The 23,479-nt window shown below is 34.8% G+C and overlaps 2 protein-coding genes across 2 annotated transcripts in view; one reads left to right on the top strand and one right to left on the bottom strand.

Moving 5' to 3' along the window:
* gpr107 (G protein-coupled receptor 107) overlaps positions 1–19,766 on the bottom strand; it is a 29,560-nt gene extending 9,794 nt beyond the window's left edge. The window contains exons 1-17 of the mRNA XM_056458004.1: positions 19,632–19,766; positions 19,310–19,432; positions 19,011–19,061; positions 17,449–17,537; positions 17,207–17,349; positions 15,726–15,751; positions 15,556–15,612; positions 15,277–15,399; positions 15,069–15,202; positions 14,856–14,931; positions 14,596–14,669; positions 12,394–12,511; positions 11,111–11,241; positions 10,883–10,926; positions 3,825–3,874; positions 2,976–3,059; positions 1,880–2,001 (exon numbers count right to left, since the gene is read on the bottom strand). Coding sequence (XP_056313979.1) covers positions 1,880–2,001; positions 2,976–3,059; positions 3,825–3,874; positions 10,883–10,926; positions 11,111–11,241; positions 12,394–12,511; positions 14,596–14,669; positions 14,856–14,931; positions 15,069–15,202; positions 15,277–15,399; positions 15,556–15,612; positions 15,726–15,751; positions 17,207–17,349; positions 17,449–17,537; positions 19,011–19,061; positions 19,310–19,432; positions 19,632–19,730 — 1,544 coding nt within the window. The 5' untranslated portion in view covers positions 19,731–19,766. The remainder of the gene's footprint in view (positions 1–1,879; positions 2,002–2,975; positions 3,060–3,824; positions 3,875–10,882; positions 10,927–11,110; positions 11,242–12,393; positions 12,512–14,595; positions 14,670–14,855; positions 14,932–15,068; positions 15,203–15,276; positions 15,400–15,555; positions 15,613–15,725; positions 15,752–17,206; positions 17,350–17,448; positions 17,538–19,010; positions 19,062–19,309; positions 19,433–19,631) is intronic.
* Positions 19,767–19,878: 112 nt separating this feature from the next.
* On the top strand, positions 19,879–23,184 carry LOC130229290 (uncharacterized). The gene is made up of 4 exons (XM_056458005.1): positions 19,879–20,064; positions 20,189–20,346; positions 20,881–20,952; positions 21,358–23,184. The coding sequence occupies exons 1-4, from the start codon at positions 19,918–19,920 to the stop codon at positions 22,415–22,417; spliced, it is 1,437 nt and encodes a 478-aa protein (XP_056313980.1). The 5' UTR covers positions 19,879–19,917; the 3' UTR covers positions 22,418–23,184.
* The last annotated feature ends 295 nt before the right edge of the window (positions 23,185–23,479 follow it).

Genomic DNA, 23,479 nt, shown 5'->3' on the forward strand with positions numbered 1-23,479 from the left:
TCAGCCGGCTGGTTTGTCCATTCACACACATTTTTATCATCACATGATCTCTTATAACAAAATCATATGACCTTTTAAATGCGCATACTAGAATTTGTTCAGTAAAAGTGTTTCCATCGTAGTTTATGCACATCTTTTCTTATTGAATAAAAAGTTCATCCTACTCAATTATGCGCATATGTTATTTAATGCGCATTTTAAAAAATTATGCGGATCTTGGCGTTTCCATCAACCAATTTTTTATGCGCATATCCAAAATGTGCATAAAAATAGGTAGATGGAAACATAGCTACTGATTTAGTGACATTTTATAGCAGTTACTTGTCGCCACTTACTCTTAAATCAATGTAACTGATATAATCTTCATTTGATCAAGTTACTGTAGACATCAGTGTTTTTATCGGAACTACAAACTTCTGTCCATGTACTAGGAGTTTTATAGTTAAAATGATTGTAAGACAGTTATAAAAACACTATTTGGTTGAAAAGTCTGTTTGTGAAGCTATTTTATAAATATGCAAATTTCACTGTACATTTTATTTGTATTTGCCAAAGGTATTTGTCAATGTAATAAAGTTTTTCATTTTTAAATTATATAATTTAAATGTTAAAAAAGTCATTAAATAACATACAAAATTTTTCAATTCAAGCATGAACAAATATGAATTTGCCTCCCATTTCAAGTATCTCTAGAAAACTGTCAACGGGTGAAAATTGGGTCTAAAAATTACATTAACTATAGGTATACAACTAAAAGAGTAACCGTGCAGTACACCTCAAAAAGACACTACATTAGAACTCCTACTGTTACAATAAACAAAACATGGCCTTTGATTAGGGATGCACCGATATGGATTTTTTTTTGACCGATATTAATAACCGATAACTCTTAAGATTTTGACAGTTCAGAACCACCGTACAAGCGAAAAGCTAGATTGTATGATTTACTTTAGAAAATGCAGCATAAACTCGTTCCATTTGGAGTTTTAGATTCTTCTAAACACATGTAGGTGCTGCTTGTCAATCAGACAAAGCCTCTATGTTCGTTTTTGCTGTCAATTGAAGGAAAAATGATTGATGAAAGGTTTATGATAAACTGCTGTGAGTTTGAAAGTTTAACTGCAGGCGCTGTGTGATGTGTATACACACGAAGCGGAGTCAGATATGTCCTCAGAGTCAGATTTTGATACAACACCTGAGCATGGAGCACAGATGACTTCATGACAAACACAGTGCATAATCTAAAGACACTGTGGCAGAGTGTTCTGCCCTGCTGCTGTAAAGGCTCTGACGGCTCACTAGCCACTATGTGTGTGGTAATAGCCATCACATGCGCTCATTATAATCATTATAAATATGCCGATAAAACTGAATACAATCTTACATCAACGGCACATGGCAAGCAACGCAATAAGAACAAATAATCAGATTAGATTACAAACAATCCAAAGAGTTGTTCAGCACGTGTGCATCGCTGCTATTATGTTTACACATGTAATATTTTTCCTGAGGCGATTTAAACCCAAATACACAATGACAATCTTTCAACCACAACTACAATGATAAGGAACATGGTTTCTTAATGAGTTATTAATGCACAGCAATACAACATAAAGAAAGGACGAACTTTGAAGGAATAAACAATGCGAGGAAAGCTCCGATATATTGCACTGGACAAGTCTGAACAAGTTCGACCCACGCAAGCGCGAGGCAGGCAGTTCTGTACAACCGGCTCAAAGATATCAGCCTAATTTCGATATTGGATCAAAAAAGATAACTTTAAAACAGCAATTATCGGCCGATAACAATATGGTTGCCAATATATCGTGCATCCCTAGCTTTGATTTAAGCAGCTTTGTAAATGAGAATAATTTCTTACACATCGTCCATCTCCATGTCTTCATCCTCCACAGACAACAGCAAGTAAGGGTTGTAGGAGGCTGGCCGGAACTTGTGCCCAGTTAAGAAGAAGAAGGTCAGAGTGGCCAGCTCATTCATCAGCTATCAACACACAATAAAAACACAAAAAAAATCAACACATCAGCACATCAAGTATATGAGGAATAATCTATTTTTATGTTTTAAAAAAAAACTTGCAAAATTGTTTAGCATGTGAAGTTTCACAAACTAATTTCGAGAGGAGCATGTGATATGATTGATCGTGGCTGGTTTCTCATCTGTAATGATTAGTAAGTCAATCAGATGATTCCAAACTCCCAATAAATAGCCCGAACAGCATTACTCCTTTATCTTCGTTTTTAAAGAATCCCACCATCCACCCCATCTCCCCCTTTTACAAAGGGGAACTCTTGAGAACAACCCGATTTTGTACAACCTTACATGCTCATTGACCAGACGGGAGCCCTGGTCTTAAATATCTCCGAGCTCAGGGTTCTCTCCTGGGATAGCATGCTAAACCTGCTATAATTATCAAGCAATATCTATGTGTGAACACATGAAAAGGTCATTTTCCATCAAGAGTCTGAAAACTGTTTTACACAGTTAATAAAAAAGGTTTATCTGTTTTAAAAAATAATCAAAGTTTACACAGATCACAGTTTTGATAATACTTAAAAATAACATGAAAAAACACTTGATGCTCAAAAACACAGGGGACAAACAGTGCAAATGCACACTTTACTAAGTGTGATCAAGGCATTGTCTATGAAGTGAACTACTGGGGAAAAATAAAATAAGATTTGGCCACATTTGGCCTAAAATACAATTTTGGAAAAGTTTGTCCTTCATGGCTAATGAACACTGGCCAATTCAGATGCAGGTGGACTCATAAAAAGAGAACTAAACTGGACATCTGCTGGCAAAAAGCAAATGTCACATTGGTGATGTCTTCAGCCTCTATTTGCTTCATTGTAAAACACTGAACAGTTATGTTACCAATAGACCGTAATGAAGATCTATTTAAAGAGACTGATATTTATGCTTATGTGAACAAGTCTTTTCTGTATTTCACTCACCTGGTAGAGCCACTTCCACTGGAAAGGGACAATGACCTTGATGAGACTGGCAATGATGCGGGTGAAATAAATATAGCATACAATCTGCGACACAGAAAGACAAATTAAGATGGAACAAATAAGAATGACATCATACGCTTGATCAAAAATGAATAATTAAAATAAATCAATCAATAAATAGACAAAACTCACAAAAATTAAGCTTTAAAAGACTATTTAGGTCACTAATTAAATAAAACAACGTAAACGCGATATTTATTATCTGAACTTGCTTCCATAAAAGCACCAAAAAATATATATTACTGAAATTCTTACAAGTACAAATCAATGAATTAAAATGTTTCTACAACAATTAAACAAATAATAAAACTGAACTGATGTCACTACAGTAAAAATAATAACTTCTTAAATCAACAATTTTGACATTTTATCTCGCGTTCATTTCACAGAATTTCTGTTCTGAGAAAAGTCAGAATTGCGAGATATACACATCAGTTATGTGAAATAGTAAAAAATAAAATAAAATCAATACATAAAAAAATAAAAATGAACACGCAAGCTTTTTCATTCAACTCTGAGTTTACAACTCTTCATTTCTCAATTCAGAGTTTATTCATAACCTTTTTCATCAGAATTCTCAATAATTCCCTGCAATTGTGATTTAGTCAGCACTTAAATCCAGATAAAATTAAAAGAAAAAACGGTATTCATAATAATATCTTTAATAATATAATTACATGAATTTAAAGAGAAAGTGTAACCATGAAATTAATAAAACTAATTAAAAAGTCATAGCATTCAGGTCTGTTCAGATCTGAGTGCCAGGGGCGTGTTTAGGTGAATACATACCATCACATAATAGTGCCTAAAAAGTTTCAGTTGAGCCAGATTGATGGCAGCTACAAAAGGAAAGAGAAAGCCAGACATTAAGATTAAAATGGAGTGGGAGAGGGGATGAGCTGTCCTTTTACCTTTCATGCTTCAATTACTGTGCTTCTCGCTCCTGCTGTGAAAATTGTTAAAAATCAGAAAGCAATCAAAGTCTATATCTTTTCACCCTGCGAGGGATGGCCAGAAGATGAAAAGATGAAATGTGATAGGCAGCAATGAAACAGTGATTATTTGAGAGGGGAAAAATGGTGACTGTCAGGAGAGAATATTTAAGATCATATGAAGTCATCATAACTCACCAACGCAACTTACAGTGGTGGTAAGGTATACACTATATACTGGTCAAACATTTGGGATCAGTAAGATTTTTTTTTTTTATTAAAGTTTTTGGAAAAGACCTGTTCTGCTCACCAAAGTTGCATTTATTTGATCAACAATACACTAAATACTCTAAAAATTTAAATATTAATGCAATTCTTATAACTATTAATAGTAAGATTTTTTTCCTACTTCATAGTTGATGAAACTGATGAAAAGAAAGATGTATAAAAACAGCATTTTTTTGAAACAAATATTTAAAAATATAAATGTCTTTCACTCTCGAACAATTTCATCTGTCCTTTGCTAACAAAAGAAAACACATTTTAAAAGTACATTTTAAAATGTCTGTAAAACAGTGTTACTGGCCATTTTGGTCGCAACTGTAAGTGTAATTATGTATATACAGTGTACTTGTAGATTTTGTAGATACTGTAAAAATTGCTAGTAATACTGTAAAATTTACAAGCGCACTGTAAGTCAACACTTACAACTGTGCTGTAGTTTTACAGTGCAATTGTAGTGGTTCATTTACACTGCAATCCAAAGTTGCCAGCAATACTGTAAATTTTACAGCAATTTTTAGTGTACTTTTCTTGGCACTATCAAAGTCTCTGTGATGATGTAAATAAATCAAATAAACATACTTTTTGACTAGTGACCTTATTTCAGTTTCATCAGTGTCAGTCTCAATCACTGACTGCTGTTTATCTGACGTAATGCACGAGAAGCAGTGGGCAGGGAAATCCAGCTCATTTGTATTTAAAGCCACAGGCTACAAAAACAGCTACATTGTCATCAGACACCAAAATGGGCAGTTTCTACAATATATAATAAATAATCTGATGGGTGTTTTGAGCTGAAATTCTACAGACACATTCTGGAGACACCAGATCCTTAAGTTACTTGTAAAAGGGGTAAAATAGGTGCTAATTAAAATAATTTCTGAAGAATAATGTGACACTGAAGAACGGAGTATTGTTGCTGATGCATCTGCTAAACTACTCAGAAAATAAATTAAATTTGAAACTGCATTTTATAAGAAATTGTAATAATGTTTCACAATTCTAAAGTTTTATTGTTTATGATCAAATAAATGCAGTGATGGTAAGCAGAATAGGCGTCTTTTAAAAACATTTTTAAAATCTTTCTCATCCCGTACTTTTGACCAGTAGTTTAAGTTCCCTCAAATTTTGCCTAAATGTTACCACTATTCTAACTTCTAAGAGAGAGAGTCATTTTTCTGCAGTGGCAAAAATTGGGACACAAACAGTGGAGCTATGGGAATAACCTGCTTCATTTTGAGTGCTGATCTCCTTCACACACACACACACCTGCTCTTGTTCATACAGCCTCTAATGCTGGTAAGAAAAAGTTAAGCATGCTAGCTTGTTGAAAATAGACATCCTCAGGGATCATATCAAAGATATGAAATAAAGACAGCATGCATTCATTTCAGACCACCAACTGGAAATAGCCTCATTTCAGCAAACATCACTACTCCAAAAGTACAGAGCACAGCGGGAAGTTGTCATCATGACATGCACAGCTCTCTTCATTAAGAGTCGTTTCTTTTTCTTAGCAGTAGGTTAAGGGTTTTAAATGTAGACTTTTCAAAAGTACTGAGCTGATTACTTCTGCTATGTTAATTTAAAAAGTGTCAATTTGGATGAAAACAAAAATCCCAAAAGTTTTATTTGTATTTGGCAAAAATAAAGAATACATTTAGCGTAGTGATGCACACGTCAAAAACTGTAAATAGGTTACAAAGAATATTAAATTAAGACTAAATGAAGATTCATTTTTATGCTTTATATGAGGTATACATGGACAAAAAAATTCTCTGGGCTATTTCTTTCACTTTCGTCAATTGGTGAAGTTTGTTCCTCACCACTGTTGCCACTGGCTTGCTTGGTTTGGGACTAGTGGAAACTCTGAAAAATGGACTGACACAGTTTCAATTCACTAGAACTTCTACACTCACCGCCTACTTTATTAATTACATCATACTAGTACCAGGTTAGACTCGCTTTTGCCTTCAGAACTGCTTTAACCCTTCATGCCATAAATTCAACAAGGTACAGGAATAATTCCTCAGAGATTTTGATTTATATTCACACAATAGCATCACGCATTTGCTGCAGATTTGTCAGCTGCACATCAATGATGTGAATCTCCCGTTCCACCACATCTCAAAGGTTCTCTATTGTATTGAGCTCTGGTGACTGTGGAGGCCATTTGAGTACAGTGAACTCATCGTCATGCTCAAGATACCAGTCTGAGATGATTTGTGCTTTATGACATGGTGCGTTATCCTGCTGGAAGTAGCCATCAGAAGATGGGTACACTGTGGTCATAAAGTGATGGACATGGTCAGCAACAATACTCAGGTAGGCTGTGGTGTTGACACAATGCTTAATTGGTACTAATCAGCCAAGAAAATATCCCCCACACCTTTACACAACCACCGGCATGACCTGCCAAATTCTGACCCTACCATCTGAATGTCGCAGCAGAAATCTAGACTCATCTGACCAGGCAACGTTTTTCCAATCTTCTATTGTCCAATTTTAATTAGGTTGTGCGAATTGTAACTTCACTTTCCTGTTCTTAGCTGACAGGAATCAGAATCAGAATCAAAAAGAGCTATATTGCCAGGTATGTTCACACATACGAGGAATTACACATACGAGTATGTGGATACATACTTGTATGTGTATGTATAGAAGGCCCCACACATACGAGGCCCCCAGAGTTGTCTTCTGCTGTTCTAGCCCATCTGCCTCAATGTTGGACATGTTTTGCATTCACAGGTGCTCTTCTGCATACCTCTGCTGTAACGAGTGGTTATTTGAGTTACTGTTCCCTATCTATCAACTCAAACCAGTCTGGCCATTCTCCTCTGACCTCTGGCATCAACAAGGCATTTGTGCCCACAGAACTGCGCTTACTGTGTATTTTCTCTTTTTCAGATAATTCTCTGTAAACTATAGAGATGGTTGTGCGTGAAAATCCCAGTAGATCAGCGGTTACTGAAATACTCAGACCAGCCCGTCTGGCACCAACAACCATGCCACTTTCAAAGTCACTTAAACCATGTTTCTTCCCCACTGTGATGCTCAGTTTGAACTGCAGCAGATCGTCTTGAACATGTCTACATGACTAAATGCATTGAGTTGCAGCCATGTTTAGATTAGATTAAAGCTGATTAGAAATTTGCTTTAACTAACAGTTGAACAGGTGGTACCTAATAAAGTGGCCACTGAGTATGTTAAGCTGCTTTGACACAATCTACATTGTAAAAGCATTACAGAAATAAAAATGAATTTAACTGAGTTACATGTTTGAGAAAAATAGGATTTTTTGCTTTATTAAACACTTTGTATAATAAATGATAACATTTCTACCAAATTTGGACAAAAAGTTTGCCATTTAGACCATAAAATGACAATTAGTCAAAATAACAAAAAGGGCTGTTTTCAGAACACACAAAACTAATGCTTTAATTTCAATTACTTTTTCATTACTTAAGAAAGCAATGGTTGGAAAGCAGTTAAGAAAGCATTTAAGAATGTTAAAAAAGCAATACTTGGTGCAATGACACTGATTTTCAAATCACAAGAATTGAAAATGTCATTTTAGACCAACGCCATTTTCTAAAAGATGAAATGCTAATACTTCCAAAGTTTTGAATGGCAGTCTAAACACAGAAGTGCTTCAACACAAATGAAACACAGCATTGATGACATCGAATAATGGATAAACAATCATCATATTATCCTTAGACACTGTATTTGTAAACAACTGCCAAAGCAGCATAACCATTTAAGTCAAAACCTTCATAAAAATGAGACATGAAGTGGAGAACTTCTGCATTTTCTTCCCAGAGGAGGGCATTTGAAGAGATCCCTTGCTGCAGGGTCAAATATTTCTATCTATTCTGTGGATTTGCGGGCAGGATAAAGTCATAGCACAGGCTGGTTTCTCTGAGCTATGACATTTACAAGCTGCCTGGCATCTGCTGTCACAACAGGCAATAGAGCACAGTGGCACAGCACATGTCAGAGAGAGAGAGAGAGAGAGAGAGAGAGAGAGAGAGAGAATATCTAGCAGAATCTGCTTTCCACAACAAAACTATCAGGCCACAATGGAGAAATACTACGTGTGCTGTTTAAGAAAGCAATAAGCCCCAAGAAGCTGTGGTTTACAGTCAATTTGTAACAGCTAAGGGGTGTTATTAGAAATGACACAGTGCTTGAAAGCGTCCTTAGCTTACTGCTTTTATAAAATGGTTATTCCATATACATTGCACGGTTTCAGGATTTAGGCATAGGCAGAGTATAATATTTGATTTTACTTAAAAATACAAAAGATTGTGTTTTTTTTTTTGTTTTTTTTTTATGGCACTTTGCATGTTTAATGTTACAATCACAAAAAATGTTATTAAACAAGTGCACTACTACAAGATTTTTTTGTTTATGTAACAATATACCACGTTATCATATTCTAGTCTTGTTTATTTTTTTTATATAAATATAAAATTCTATACAATGTGATGCTGTTGGACTTTCGTGCTGGTGCACCAAAAAAAAAAAAAAAACAATAATGTAGGCGCACCAGTACAACAAGTTAGTCTAGAGCAGGGGTGTCCAAACTCGGTCCTGGAGGGCCGGTGTCCTGCAGACTTTAGCTCCAACTTGCCTCAACACACCTGCACGGATGTTTCTAGAAAGCCTAGTAAGTGCTTGATTAGCTAGCCCAGGTGTGTCTGATTGGGGTTGGAACTAAACTTTGCAGGACACCGGCCCTCCAGGACCGAGCTTGGACATGCCTGGTCTAGAGCCCTAATATGAGTATTATGTGATTTTTGGACACATCTATGTGATCAGTGCTGAGCTGAAGACACGGTTTTATTTACATTTTTGACTGTTGAATCACAGTCGTGGAGACTTTTAAAAATTCATTTAATTTTTTCCCTGCAACAGCATTAGTGCAACCTCAGATTTTTTTTTTTTTGTCGCACCATTAAGAAATTAGGTCGCTCGAGAGAACAAATTGGTCGTACTATAGAGCCCTGCATGTAGGTACTATATTTGAAGTTGATAGTTGAAGATACTTATTTAATAGCCATTACTTATCAAATCATTCTTAACGGAACAGTTCACCCAAAAATGAAAATTGCCGTTTATTCCCTAATTTCATTCTCCCTGTGAACACAGAATGACATACTAAAGAATGTTGAAAAAAAAAACAGCCTTTGACTTCCATTAGTACTTGGGATGTCAATGGATGCTTTTTTCCCCAACATTCTTCACAACATCTTGTTTTATGTTCAACAAAATAAAGAAATTCATAGTAGCTTAGAGCCACTTGAGTATGAGGAAATTGTGAGGAAATGTTTATTTTTGCGTAAACAATACTATAAGGGCTGTTTTCACCCAAAAAAAACTATATTTATAGGTATAATAATTACTATAGTTGCATCCATGGCAGAGAACTGTTTGTTCTAAGCCTGTGTGTTGCACTTTCAAAGTAATTCAAATGGATGCATTCTGCAGACACCAAAGAACATATAGACACTTGAGTACATAAGATCTTTCAAAAGTGAGAGGAGTTGAGAGAATTCAAGTTATATCGGTTTCAGTTTTTCTTGTTTCTATTGAATTTACACAGCTGTAACCACTGTTAATAAAGCATAACTGTGAACCTAGCCCAGTTAACAGTACATTTTACCTGTCAAAGTCAGTACAATGGAATTACAACAAAGCGTGTTTTTTTAAAACAAGCCTTTTTTTCCACTGAAATTTCAATACAATAATGTCAAAACCTGAGCTGGAAACCTGAAAAAATGTATGTTTGACTTGTTATAATTATCCTAGCCTGGCATAACGAAGTCATATCCATTAATACGCATCACTATTTATTCCAAGTGTATAAGCAATTCATTTAACCTGTAATTGATAACCTAATTTAAACTAATTAACTTATCAAATACTTATCAATAAGTGTTTACAATGTTGTCTACCACTTTAAAAGTGGGAGCCCTTAGTATTTGAACACTGAAAGTGGTACACCGGTTATCAACTGGAAACCAATTCTGACAGCGATCCCAAGACATCGTTCCTGTATATTATTATTGGTGGTACCATGTTTATCGGAACCGTATCTTTATAATTACTGTAATAGGTTCAGCCCAAGAAATATTACTCATCATTTCCACAGCTAAAATCAATTGTGCCTGATCAAAAATATGATCATTTATTTATTTATTTTTTGAATATTTAAATGTCTTTAGGTAACTTCTGAATAAAAATGTACATTTCTTAAATGCAATAAATATGAGTGAGGGTCGTTTATATTTCCATATTAGGCTTTACCATTTGGTCAACATCCGAGTTTGAAACTGCTGTATTTTGGAAGGAATTTCATGCTGTAATGACCTGAGCTTTTGAATAGCACAAGGAGAACAGACAGATAAAATGAGGACAGCTCAAACCCTCTAAATCATTTTGAAGGATTAAAAATACACATTTTCCACAATATTTCATGTAAAATGGTTTAAACACTTTGACACATGAATCAGGTCTTTTACAGCTGGTCATAAAAAGCGACCTGAAAATGGTAGATATGATGATGAAGTTTTATCTCAGACTGAGCTGTAGACCAGAAACGGTTCTGATAATGTTACTTTGACATACCTTTGCCATCTGTTGCTGATGCCTCTTGTAAATGTCTAATGGACCTATCAGACAAAAGCAATTGCTTTTAGACTTCGATTACTAAAGATAAATAGCTAAACAAGCTGACCATTTACTTATATAATGCAGACATCAGACTTCAGTCCATTAGTCTAGACGAGATATCATTTATGGTATAGAAAATTAAATATCAGCCACATCAAAAGGACAAACATAGAGAGCACTTACCAGACCACAGGAAAGAGAATAGCACCGCAGCAGAGCAGATCCACCAGAAACAAGATCTCCATCCACAAACCATACTCACTGGAGCCCTCCTCTGTGGACTCAATAATAATGTATGCCACATTGGCCAGAACCTGAATTTAAAAAGCCAACAAAATCATTTTATAATTATTAAAATTAAAATGAAAAATATATATTTCAAAAAAAGTGTGGCCATTGACTAATACCTTGCAAAGTGTGGTAAAGGTGAAGAATTATGGAGGTACATCTCAAAAATAATACATTTACAAAATAAAATTCATACATGCACAGCACAATTTACATTTACATAATTTAACTTGAAAATTCAAAACACTATTCATAAATACAACACACAATTCCTGAATTCACAAGAAAAAATCTTAAATATTTTCACCAGATGAATTGAATTTGTGTAATTATTAACTACTTAATTGAATTTGCACGTTTTTGAATCATGTACTTAATTTGTGAATTGAATTAGTGTATTTTTTAATCCTATTTTGAACTTATGAATTGGATTTGTGAATTTATGAATCATGTTTTTAATTTGAGAATTGGATTTGTGTATTTTTGAATTGCGTTTTAAATATACGAATTGGATTTGTGAATTTACGAATCGTGTTTTGAACTTGAATTGGATTTTGTAAATGTGAATTGTGTTTTGTAAAATGTATTACTTTTGAGACTGATCCATGAGAACAGACCATTGTTAGCCAAAAATCATCCTAGTTCACTGTACATTGACTACTATAACTATATAATTCATGAGACTATTTTACACAAAGAGCAACTCAATCAAATTTAGAAATAACACTTCAATCAATAGCAAAGGTTTGAAGATTGGCTAGTGTGGCAGGCAGGTGAAAGTGGGAATAAGGCTAATTTGTTGCATAGCAAAAGAAATGAAGGTTTGGTTATAGAATTTTTGGCCAAATTTGAAGACTTGTCAACGTGTAAATCAAGGATAAAAAGTGGTAACGGTTTTCAGGATGGATGAATATGTTTAAATTGAGACCACAAACTTGCAAACTTTGTACTCAACAGAAGGCTCTGCCATTTGCAGTTTTAAAACATGCTTTACTTTTGTAATTCCACACAATTGACAATAGAAACTGCATGATTCACCTGCGGGGTGTTTTGTGCTATATATAGATTCAACAACTAGGGATTTTGAATTCATATTTCACACATAACATTTTGAGTAAACACAACCAGGTGTGGTACCGAAAAATGTTTTCAAGTCAGGGGGAAAAAAAAGACTGCACCTGGAGTGGAATGACGATCATGAAAATCTTCTTGTCTTTATCTGAAAGAATATGCTTGACAAAGGCCCAGCCAGTTCCTATTAAGGCTATAGTGATGAACAACAGCGCGCCCTTCAGTCTGCACAAAATAAAACATTTCAAAAGTCAAACATGCACTGGATGCTAATTTTTTTAACAGTTGAACTATACAAAGCTTTTCACACAAAATACAAGTTCACTAACACTTTCTAAAAGTTACACTATGAAAAATGTAGAAATCTGTAACCTGATTAAAAGCAAGATTCCTTAAAGGTCCCATGAAATTAAAAATAATTTAAAATAGGCGTTATTATCAGTATATTAGTTTTAAAGATATCTATTAGCTAGTGTGCTCTAAAACAGTGACAATTCACATTAAAAAAATATAAAACTGCTTTAAAAATCCAAAACTTGTGGTTTGTCACTTCCACCTACATTGATCAGCTTCTTTTTTTTTTACTGTCACCTTATACCAAATTTTCTCATAAAATCTTTACAAAACAAATGCTCCCTAGCATCAGACCTGCCCCGCCCCCTTCAAGACACTTCTCATTGCTGTGCTTGATCTCAACCACTCTCATCGAAAGAGCTGTGATAAAAACAAAACGCTATCGGCTGCTTTTTTTTTTTTTTTTTTTTAAAGGGTAGGGGCTATGTCCAACCTTCTTTTCATTTTTCAGTTGAGATTAAGTCAAACATTGAATAAAATAATACACATTTCATAGCACTTCACAGGACCTTTAATATACTGTGAATAACCATAAATTTACTTTCTCAAAATTTCCTGCATGACACTTCACTTTTAATGCTTTTTGTTGACATTACTCCAGTGATGATGTTTAGTGGTTGTGTGAATATCTTCTATATATTAGCAAGCATGTGGGAAAAGTTGTTTGTGAAAAGTAAACCACACTGAACTAAACTAAACTGAACTTCAACTCTGAAAACTGAGCTGACACTGTTTTAATTTACTATAATCTTCTGTGTGAAGCTGCTTTGACACAATCTGCATTATAAAAGTGCTATAGAAATAAAGATGAATTGAATTGAATAGGTATTGGTTTATCATATGACTTATGGACTATTATAGGTTTATGGTTTTGTTAACATGTCTAATAGTTAACATGTAACAGAAGTTATGATGTGTACTACTTTAAAACGCTGTATTCACACTATAAATGAAATACTGTAGTTTACTGTAAAAATTTGAAATTATTTTTACAGTTTGTCCTATAATTTTAATGGTGAAATACTGGCAACCACAGCAGCTTTACTGATTTTTTTACAGTGTATAATACACACCATTACTTTTGTCCACTTTTGCAGTCTAGAAAAGTGAATGAGTAGATTTTGGGGTTTCCACAGAAAACAAAGCGTATGACAAGCAGACGCCAGAATATCCAGTAGGAAGATATCAAACGCCTTCAATATTTGAGTTTATCCTCTATTAATAAGTTTACCATGCCTTGTGATTTGAAGTAGGTACAGGTATTAAAAGTTATGTGGTGTATTCCAGCCATAAGTTTAAATAAGTGTACATTTCTGTTAATTATTTTCTTCCATGACAATACTTAAACTAATTCCAATAATAACCAAATATATACAGTTTAAGTCAGAATTATTAGCCCACCTTTGAATTTTTTTTCTTTTATTAAATATTTCCCAAATGATGTTTAACAGAGCAAGGAAATTTTCACAGTATGTCTGATAATATTTCTTTCTTCCGGAGAAAGTCTTATTTGTTTTATTTCGACATGAATAAAAGCAGTTTAAAAAAAAAAAAAAAAACATTTTACGGTCAAAATTATTAGCCCCTTTAAGCAGTTTTTTTCCGATAGTCTACAGAACAAACCATCATTATACAATAACTTGCCTAATTACACTAACCTGCCTAGTTATTAACCTAGTTAAGCCTTTAAATGTCACTTTAAGCTGTATAGAAGAGTCTTGAAAAATATCTAGTCAAATATTATTTACTGTCATCATGGCAAAGATAAAATAAATCAGTTGTTAGAAATGAGTTATTAAAACTATTATGTTTAGAAATGTGTTGAATAAATCTTCTCTACGTTAAACAGAAATTCGGGAAAAAAATAAACAGGGGGGCTAACAATTCAGGGGGGCTAATAATTCTGACTTCAACTGTACATTTTAGAAACACTGGCTGATCCGATTAGAACTTACAGATGAGTAATGTAATAGACCACAGCCCAGGGTTCAATAGGAAAGCCCTGATTGGAAATGTAGTAGTAGTCAATCTGTAAAATAGGAATAGAATTGTTAAAACAAGAACAATGTAATGCTATACCAGTAGAGTTGATCAAAGACCAAAATGAAACTATATTTTAATCATATTTCCACTAATTAAAACAAAAACTAAAAAAAATAAACTAAAAAAAAACATCTTTCAAGACTAACAAATACACAAACACGTTTGAACTCACAGCATGGAAAATAAGGGAAAGCGACTTTGTAAATGGAAGAGCAGCCATCAACCAATGAATCTTGTAAACATCAGCACTAAAACACAAAATAGAAGCACATTTATAAATCTGCTTTGCCAATTTTATAATACAGTCAAAGACATGATTTTGCTGCACTCTGCTGGTCATTTATAGCATGTGTGTGTGAAGTCAAATATCACACATAAAACTTACCCATGTGTCCGCAAAACATGAACCCACAGTATGCCAATAAGGAAGAAGAAGATGGACATGCAGATGTAGAGCTTAGGCAAAGGGATCTCTCCTGCAGAGAGGAAGCTCTCTGGATTCTTCTCCTCGATTATGATCTGAAATCAGATCAATTACGAACTGCACAACTGCACTGATTGTACTGATGGATAATATGCAGACAATCACTCACCTCAATGCTGAAAGGTAGCATGTCTGACACAGAGCTGTCCTGGTTCATTGGCAAAGAATAGCAGTTGTAGAAGTAGAAGTTATAAAGGCCCTGCTGCTCATCGGTAGTGACATTGAAGTAAAACTAAAACAAAAGGAGGTCAGTCAATTGGTGCAGAACTGGGAAAAGATTTTAAAATTAAATAAATAAGATGTACAGACTCCAGTTCTATTCAGAAATGGCTTGATGGCCTTCATAGCCTCATGAGTTCTTAGCAATACTAGTTCATGCGCATCCTACCTGGAAGGAGTAGAAATCATTTTCCTTCTCTAGAGGATAGGTATCTTCTGCCTTGTTCTAGGGGAAGGAAAAAATCTATATCTGTTCATGTAGAATTAAGATATTAAGAGGATATTCAAATTATGCAGAGACAAACAATTAAAAAATAGTAAAGTTTAAGCAGATCTCACCTCAGCATCACGCTTGGATTTAGATGCTGCAGGAAATAAAGAGGACAAAAATCAAAACTCTGATTGATATGAAGACAAAATTGGACATTTAACATTAAAACTGGCAAAAGTTTTAAAATGAAATTTATTTTTGTGATGACAAAGCTGAAATAATTAACACTATAAATGGTTTTATATTACATTTATGTTTTGGTACTAAGGCTGGGCAATAGACAATTTTTTTTCTCAATTTATACAATATCAATATTTTATTTACATTAAAGGGCACCTAGTTTACCCCTTTTCCAGATTTAATTGAAGTCTTCTGTGTCTCCATAACGTGTCTGTAAAGTTTCAGCTCAAAACAGCCATCAGATTATTTATTATAGCTTTCAGAAGTTTGTGATTTTTAGCTGTAAACAGCTAGTTGCTGTTTTTGTGTACTGTGCCTTTAAGGCTAGTCCTTTCCACCCACCGTTCCACGTGCCTGTCAGTGTGGCTCAATCTCCACCCTTGACTGTGTCAGACAACAGACAGACTTCGAGAAACATCTCACGTAACATTTGTGAGAAATACTACAGTAAGAACTTTACTGCATTTGTTGTGGAGCTGCAACGATTGAGTCACACTCAATGTCGTTAAAAAGTTCACGCACACACACAGATACACAGATATGAACACACACACGAACGCACACACACAGCGCACGTTTATCTTTGCACTGTTTTTGCACGCAAATGTGACAGGATGCACATTAATATCCACTGCTGTATGGATATCTGTTATGCTAATGTACAAAATAAACCTGATTTAATGTCCACAAATCGGGATTGAAGCATCATCTTTTATAATTGTACTGACACGCGGCTGTGGTGATAAAGTAAAGCTGAAGTAAAACGCTGTAACTCATTAAAAACATGCTCTGTTTTAAAACATTTTAAACTTGTAAAATTCATTCTTGATCACATTTGATGATGACTGATGATCACAGAGAGCTGAACAGATCTTTTAATCTCAGTTGCTTTGTGCACATTCTGTTTTGTTGATATGATTATACACGTTACTACGAAGACATGTTAATACGCAGCTGTCAATCAATTCGGTGGGCGGGAAAACCGCAGTCCGAACAAACCACCAACTTATCCAGCATATGTTTTACACATTGGACACCCTTCCAGCTGCAACCCAGAACTGGAAACACCCAAACACACTTATTCACACACATAAACTACGGCCAATTTAGCTTATTCAATTCACATGTACTGCATGTCTGTGAACTGTGGGGGAAACCAGAGCACTCGGAGAAAACCCACGCCAACACAGGGAGAACATGCAAACTCCACACAGAAATGCCAACTGACCCAGCCGAGACTTGAATCAGCGTGCTTTTTGCTGTAAAGCGACAGTGCTAACCGCTGAGCCACCGTGTCGCACAGACTGTAAACTTTTTTTTATTATTGTAATGTACCCTATGATGTGATTGACAGAAGAAAAACACTTACTCTTGGACTGAGATCCATCATCGGACTCCTTGTTTTGGGGTTCCTTCCCCTTTTCAACTTGCCCCTCATCTGCAGTTTTTTTAGGTGACACAGACATGATTTTGGGAAAAACGCCCGTCTCTGCTGAAGTCTTCTTCCTGACACTGAAGATAACGAAAGTGATGACGAAACAATCAAAAACTAAATCATTTACCCAAATTTAATTCAGCTGTAAAAAAATAAAAAGTCTGAAGGGAACTCACAGGTTATTCTTGAAGTCCAGTAAGAGAAGCACTCCAGCGAAACTACTACTTGGATCCTTTTTCAGAGGACAGTAATCTAGACCCTCATCCTGTGTGTTCATAAGAGAGGCTTTGAGTTAGTCTCAGCTTGGATGAATTCTAATGTGTTACTGAGTACAGTCAGTAAAAGAATCTCTTAGATTACACATTTATGGTAACATTACCTGACTACTTTTACATTTAGATTACTTTTGTGCTCACCCTTATTTTAGTTGTCATATATATTTAAGGCTGGTGGAGCTGCTCTTCATAGCATCAGCCTTCAACGGTGACTACATTGATTTGAATTAAACAGAACTTCAACACTAAAAGTTATACTAAACTCAACCAGCTTTAATTTAACTAGAACTACACAAGCACCTGACTTGCTGGAACATTCCACAATCTGAATTATTGTTATGGCTTTTTATTCTTGTTTCTTTATCTACATTGAGCTGCCTTGACATGATATACATTGTTAAAAACACTATAGAAATAAATAAACGAATAAATAAAAAAGAATTAAATTAAAATGTTGTAGTAGGATAATCTTGTATTAATCTAACAGATCCAAAGAAATATATATATATATATATATATATATATATATATATATATATATATATATATATATAATTAAAATCACATCTTATGATTTTAAAACATTTATTTCAAGTTAAATAAATTTTTGAACAGTAAAAATGAGCAACACTACAAAAAACAAAACAAAAAAAACAACAACATTAGAAACCAGAAAACAAATATTTTATTTGAAAACTCCCAGTATCAATGTCATAAGATCCCTCTGTGCCAAAAACACTCTACGAACCAAGCGGAAAGTTTATTATGGAAAAGAAAATGTACATTATAAAAAAGGACTATGGATGTAGCCAATCACCGTAAAACTGAAAAAAAAATAAATAAATTAAGAAAATGACATACAATTTAGATTTAAGACAAGTTGGGAGATTTTATTCTCCCAAGAGTCAAATATTTTAGGCACACTTAGGTATTTAGTCACTGATGCATGCATTGTTTTTCTTCACAAATGCACTCCAGATATAAATCCATTTTCCTCTGTGAACTTCGTTACTTAAAAATAATAATAACTCCACCAATAGCCACTGCCATTCTATTTATATTATATTTACCATAACACTGCCATAAATCATACTGTACTGCTATAAAATCTTCAAAGGTTCACTCAAAAATAAAAATAGTTATCACTTACTCACCATTTACATGTTAATCTGTTGAATACAAAATAAGATATTTTGAAAAACAAGGCTAGAAACGTGTAACCATTGACTTTCATAGTAGATATTTTCCTATAATAGAAGTTAACGGTTACAGGTTTCTAGCTTTCTTCCAAATATTTTCATTTTTGGGTGAACTAACCCTCAAACTGATAACAGTAATAAAATAGCAATAATGCATCTTTCCAAATAATAACAATAAATATGAGACAAACACCGTCACCACACAACTCAGCTGATAGCAACGCTACAAAAAAAGCAGATGGACATTTAAAGGCTCATACTGACCAGGTATGTGGAGAAACCATTATTGTTTGCACGATCTAGGCTGAAACCAATCTGGGAGAAGAAGAAAAAAATGTTACAAGGTATGTAATTAAAGCCAGTTTCTGGATAAACACACTTTAGATTACAAACATACATTTTTACATTCTGTTATTCTTGTTATTAGTAAGTGATGTTTCTATAAGTTGAAAAAGTTAATATCAAAGATGATTTTTCATATTTCACTTTTTATATAGTGTTATTTCAGTCTTATTCATATATTTCAGTGTGGGACTGATCTGACAGAGAGATGAAAGTCTGACCGTGGAGCTGTCAATGTTGTCCATCTTGCCATCAGTAAAGCTGAGGTGGTTCATGATCATACTCATGTAACCATCCTTATAAAAGCCGAACGTGTTCAGGTGGACCCGCTGACGGATGTCATCCTGCGACAGAACAATTGATCAGCAGCTGCTGAGGTCAGCTTTAATAATCTGATTCACATCATTTGCACTATCTATAACAACACAGCGAGTGACTGATAATCACAAGACAGCATCTGTTGGCTTTGAGCACTCATGACAATACAGCGACTAACGTTATACAAATGTCCTACAAAACACCCAAAGCATGCCAGACACATACCTTGAGTACAAGATGATGGACTCGACACTGACTTTCTATGACAAGCACTGTAATAATCACATTAATAACTGTAAACATACACCTCTTGCCGGACGCCATTTTTAAAACCGCTTTAAAAAAACAAGAGCAGGTCACTTGTACTATTATTTCCGGTTCACGTATTCGAATAAAGGACGACCTCTAATAGACTGATTTCACGCGGCCGCCATTAAATACACGAAAGCGAGGCTGCGGTGGGAAGAAACCCGGAAGTGTCGCCTGGAGTCACGCAGGAACGGCATTTGCGATGGCGTATTGTTGTGTACCTGGCTGTGTATCTTATCAGCGAAGAGAAGATGACAAAATGTTATCCTTTCACCGCTTTCCGAGTGACCCGAAGGTCCGTTCTGTATGGATAGCGAAAATAAAAAGGGATATCGGACCTCATTTTCAGGTAACTTAACGTTAAGGGAAATGGCACTAACGTTAGTTAGCTAACGCTGATGTTGTCTTTCCCAATCATACGTTTTAGGTGTTATTTTACCAAACTGAAGTTGATGAACTGATTCTCTCATTAGATTACAGACAACACGAGGGTGTGTTCCAAACATTTTACACAGGACTGCATTGTTTTATCACTCACCGGGTTACGTAGGCTGAAGCAGGGAAGCGTCCCCACGGTGTTTACCTGGTGCCATGAACCGAAGCCAAGGAGGACACTCAAGCGAAATCAGGGGTGGGTTCGTTTTTTGTTGACTATCTTATTACTCTTAAAGAGATTATGCATTTATTTGTTTAAATTCACAAACTTAACTGAATGATACTAAAGTGATGTTTACACATTTGTTTTCTAACAAATTACAGCGTTGGTGAAATGCTCTAGTCTCAAACTTTAATATATAAATGGCATACATTTATATTGAGGTAAAGTTTGGTTTTATATTCGCACATTCATTCAGTGACAGCTCCCTGTATAGTTTACCATGGTACTTTGAATATTCTTACGGAAATTACATGCAACTAATTGCTGCTAATATGATTTCACTATTTAGAATTTGCAATTAATAAATTTCTGAAATTATATTAAGGAGAAAGTCTGAATGTGGGAATATAAAACCAACATTACCTGAATTAAATGTATATATCGGCTGCAAATTTATTAGTTTGGTTAAGTTGGATTTGTTAAGTTTATGTAATTATGTGACAACTTTATGTAAGAGCACTATATAAACTGCCAAGATAATAACTTTATTTTTATAACCCTTTCCAGTGTTTGTAATGCTGAAACACTTAAGGAGGAAGAGGATGTCCATTTCGTACCTGTTCAGCACACTGGGGAACCGTGAGTCTCAGAAATAAAATGTTCATTCAGATAAAAATTAAAATCATGTTATTAATTTTTCATCCCCATGTTCGTCAAAATCACTTTTTATTAGCATGGACACATTAATGGTCAAATCTGACTGAAATGTTTTCTATTAAATGTCTCATTCTATCAGAAATTTATATTGGGTTGGAGGTGGTAGTTGTTCTAATAAAATTACCTGAACTTTCAAATTAGACTTCAACAGTGTTACAATACTATCTTTGTGAATCAGTTAAAAATGTAGGGTTCATTTAAAAGGAACTTTTACTAAATTGGATTTGATTCTCAGATTGAACATAAATCGAGCATGTATATTCATTTAAATATCTCCTCGATGCTTATATTTGCAATGATAATTTTTTGTTTTGTCTTAATGTATAGATCTAACACTGGCTTTGGAGTACTGCAAGACCACGATTACCTGGAAACGCCCCCCTCTGTGGAAGACCAACTGAATGCAGCACAAGCAGAAATTGCTCGTCTGACAGAAGAAAATGTCAAATTAAGAGGTCAGCAATTTTGTCTACAGCGATTTCAGTGCGATCCCAAAATGATAATGTTCTACACTGGTTTTAAAGATTATGAGACGCTCAATGCACTCTACCTGTCTCTTCAACCTACAGCTCAGTCTCTGGTGAGATGGAGTCAAATGCAAAGACTCAGTAAAACGGAGCAGACTTTAACCAGTTTTCATGCTCAAGACATTTGTCTCTTTGACCAGTTTTTCTTGTTTCTCTGTCGTATGAGGCAGGGTCTTCTCTCCGCAGACTTGGCTGTAAGGTTTAATCTCTCAAAGGCCACAGTTAGCCGAATATGCATAACATGGGCTAATTACCTTTATTTTATGCTTGGGACACTTCCAGTATGGCCAAGTAGAGAGGCAGTAGATGAGCTTATGCCACCGTGTTTCAAGAACACTTTTCCTAAAACACGTGTTGTGCTTGATTGTACCGAGATCCATATTCAGACAGCAAGCTCAAAGGTTCTTAACACAGTGACATACTCTCATTACAAAGGCACCACCACATTGAAATCCCTGATGGGCATTTCTCCTTTTGGGTCAGTTAGCTTTGTAAGCAATCTTTACACTGGCTCCATCTCTGACAAGGAAATCACCAAGGAGTCAGGAATTCTAAAACTCCTTGAGCCAGGTGATGAATTAATGGCTGATAAGGGCTTCCTTATCAGGGATCTCCTTGCTGATATTGATGTCAGTCTTGTGACCCCAACTTTTTTGGGACCAAGTGGACAGTTAAGTAAAGAAGAGATTGCACACACCCAAGAGATTGCCCGTTTGAGGATTCATGTAGAGAGGGCCATCAGACGCATCAAAGAATATCACATTTTTGATGGTGTCTTACCACTTTCACTCTGTGGTTCTGTCAACCAGATGTGGACTGTATGTGCTCTTCTTACAAATTTTCAAGGGCCACTGTTTTAAAGCTTTAAAACAGTGACCCATGAAAATTTGTTCCCAAAAAAATTAAAACATGTTGAAAATTTGCAAAGCCTTAGGCATGATCCAAGATGAAGAGGAGTTTGTTTCTTAATCAGAGCAGATTTAAGGAAATGTATCATTGCAGAAGGTCAGTTGGTGAGGAAGTGTTGTTATTTAATGTTTCTCCAGATGTTTTCTGATTAAGAACCAAACTCGCCTAAAACTTTGTTTGCCTGAGGGTTATCACATTTTCACAAGTTTTCATTTTGGGAAAAATATTTATCTAATCCCTGTTATATAAACTAGGTGGGTTGCACTGTATGGTACAGTTAAATAAAATATTATGAACAGCAGCTACGCTAATTGTCTTTTTCTTTTTGCTCTGTTTCATCCCGAGGAATCTAGAGATTGTGCAGCTTCAGTTATTCAGATCTGAGACCCATGAAGAGATGATGCCAAACCCAACAAGGATTCGCAGAGATGATGCCAACCCTACGAGGACAACACAAACTCTTAAGCACCACACAATATACATAAGTTTTACTCTGATTTTGATTATTTTTTATTTTATTTTTATTTTTTTTTAAGTTTTCTGATTTTGATTGTAAATATAAGTGACTTTGTTTAAAGCAGCTTTAGAATGATAATTGCTATGAAAAGTGCTGTACAAATGAGTTTGACTTGAATGTTTTGGAAACTGTATAGTATCTTTCATATTTTTAATACTTCTACGTTCTAGATTCTACGTTCATATTTTTAATATTTCTATGAAATAAAACATTTTGTACAATTAATCAAATTCAGTTCATTTAATGCAAGGATTTACATATTTACATATTTATACCTAATTTGTATTATATTTGTTTTGGATGCAATTAGTCATTTGTCATTATACCTCAGCTGAGGTGATGCATTAAAATGATGCATGGTATGCATAGTTGCAGATTTGAGGTGTGTAAATATGTTTATTATATATCTTATTTTGAATGCAATTAGTCATTTGACAGCATGTGTATGAATTAACAAGGTTGGTTGCTGAGATATATATATATATATATGATGAGA

This window comes from Danio aesculapii, chromosome 5, assembly GCF_903798145.1.
Source record: "Danio aesculapii chromosome 5, fDanAes4.1, whole genome shotgun sequence".
Classification (NCBI taxonomy): Eukaryota; Metazoa; Chordata; class Actinopteri; order Cypriniformes; family Danionidae; genus Danio; species Danio aesculapii.

Coding starts and splice junctions, on each gene's coding strand:
- LOC130229290 (XM_056458005.1), top strand. CDS start 19,918: ATGGCGTATTGTTGTGTACCTGGCTGTGTATCTTATCAGCGAAGAGAA. Junction 20,347..20,880: donor ACACTCAAGCGAAATCAGGG/GTGGGTTCGTTT, acceptor AACCCTTTCCAG/TGTTTGTAATGCTGAAACAC. Junction 20,953..21,357: donor GTTCAGCACACTGGGGAACC/GTGAGTCTCAGA, acceptor CTTAATGTATAG/ATCTAACACTGGCTTTGGAG.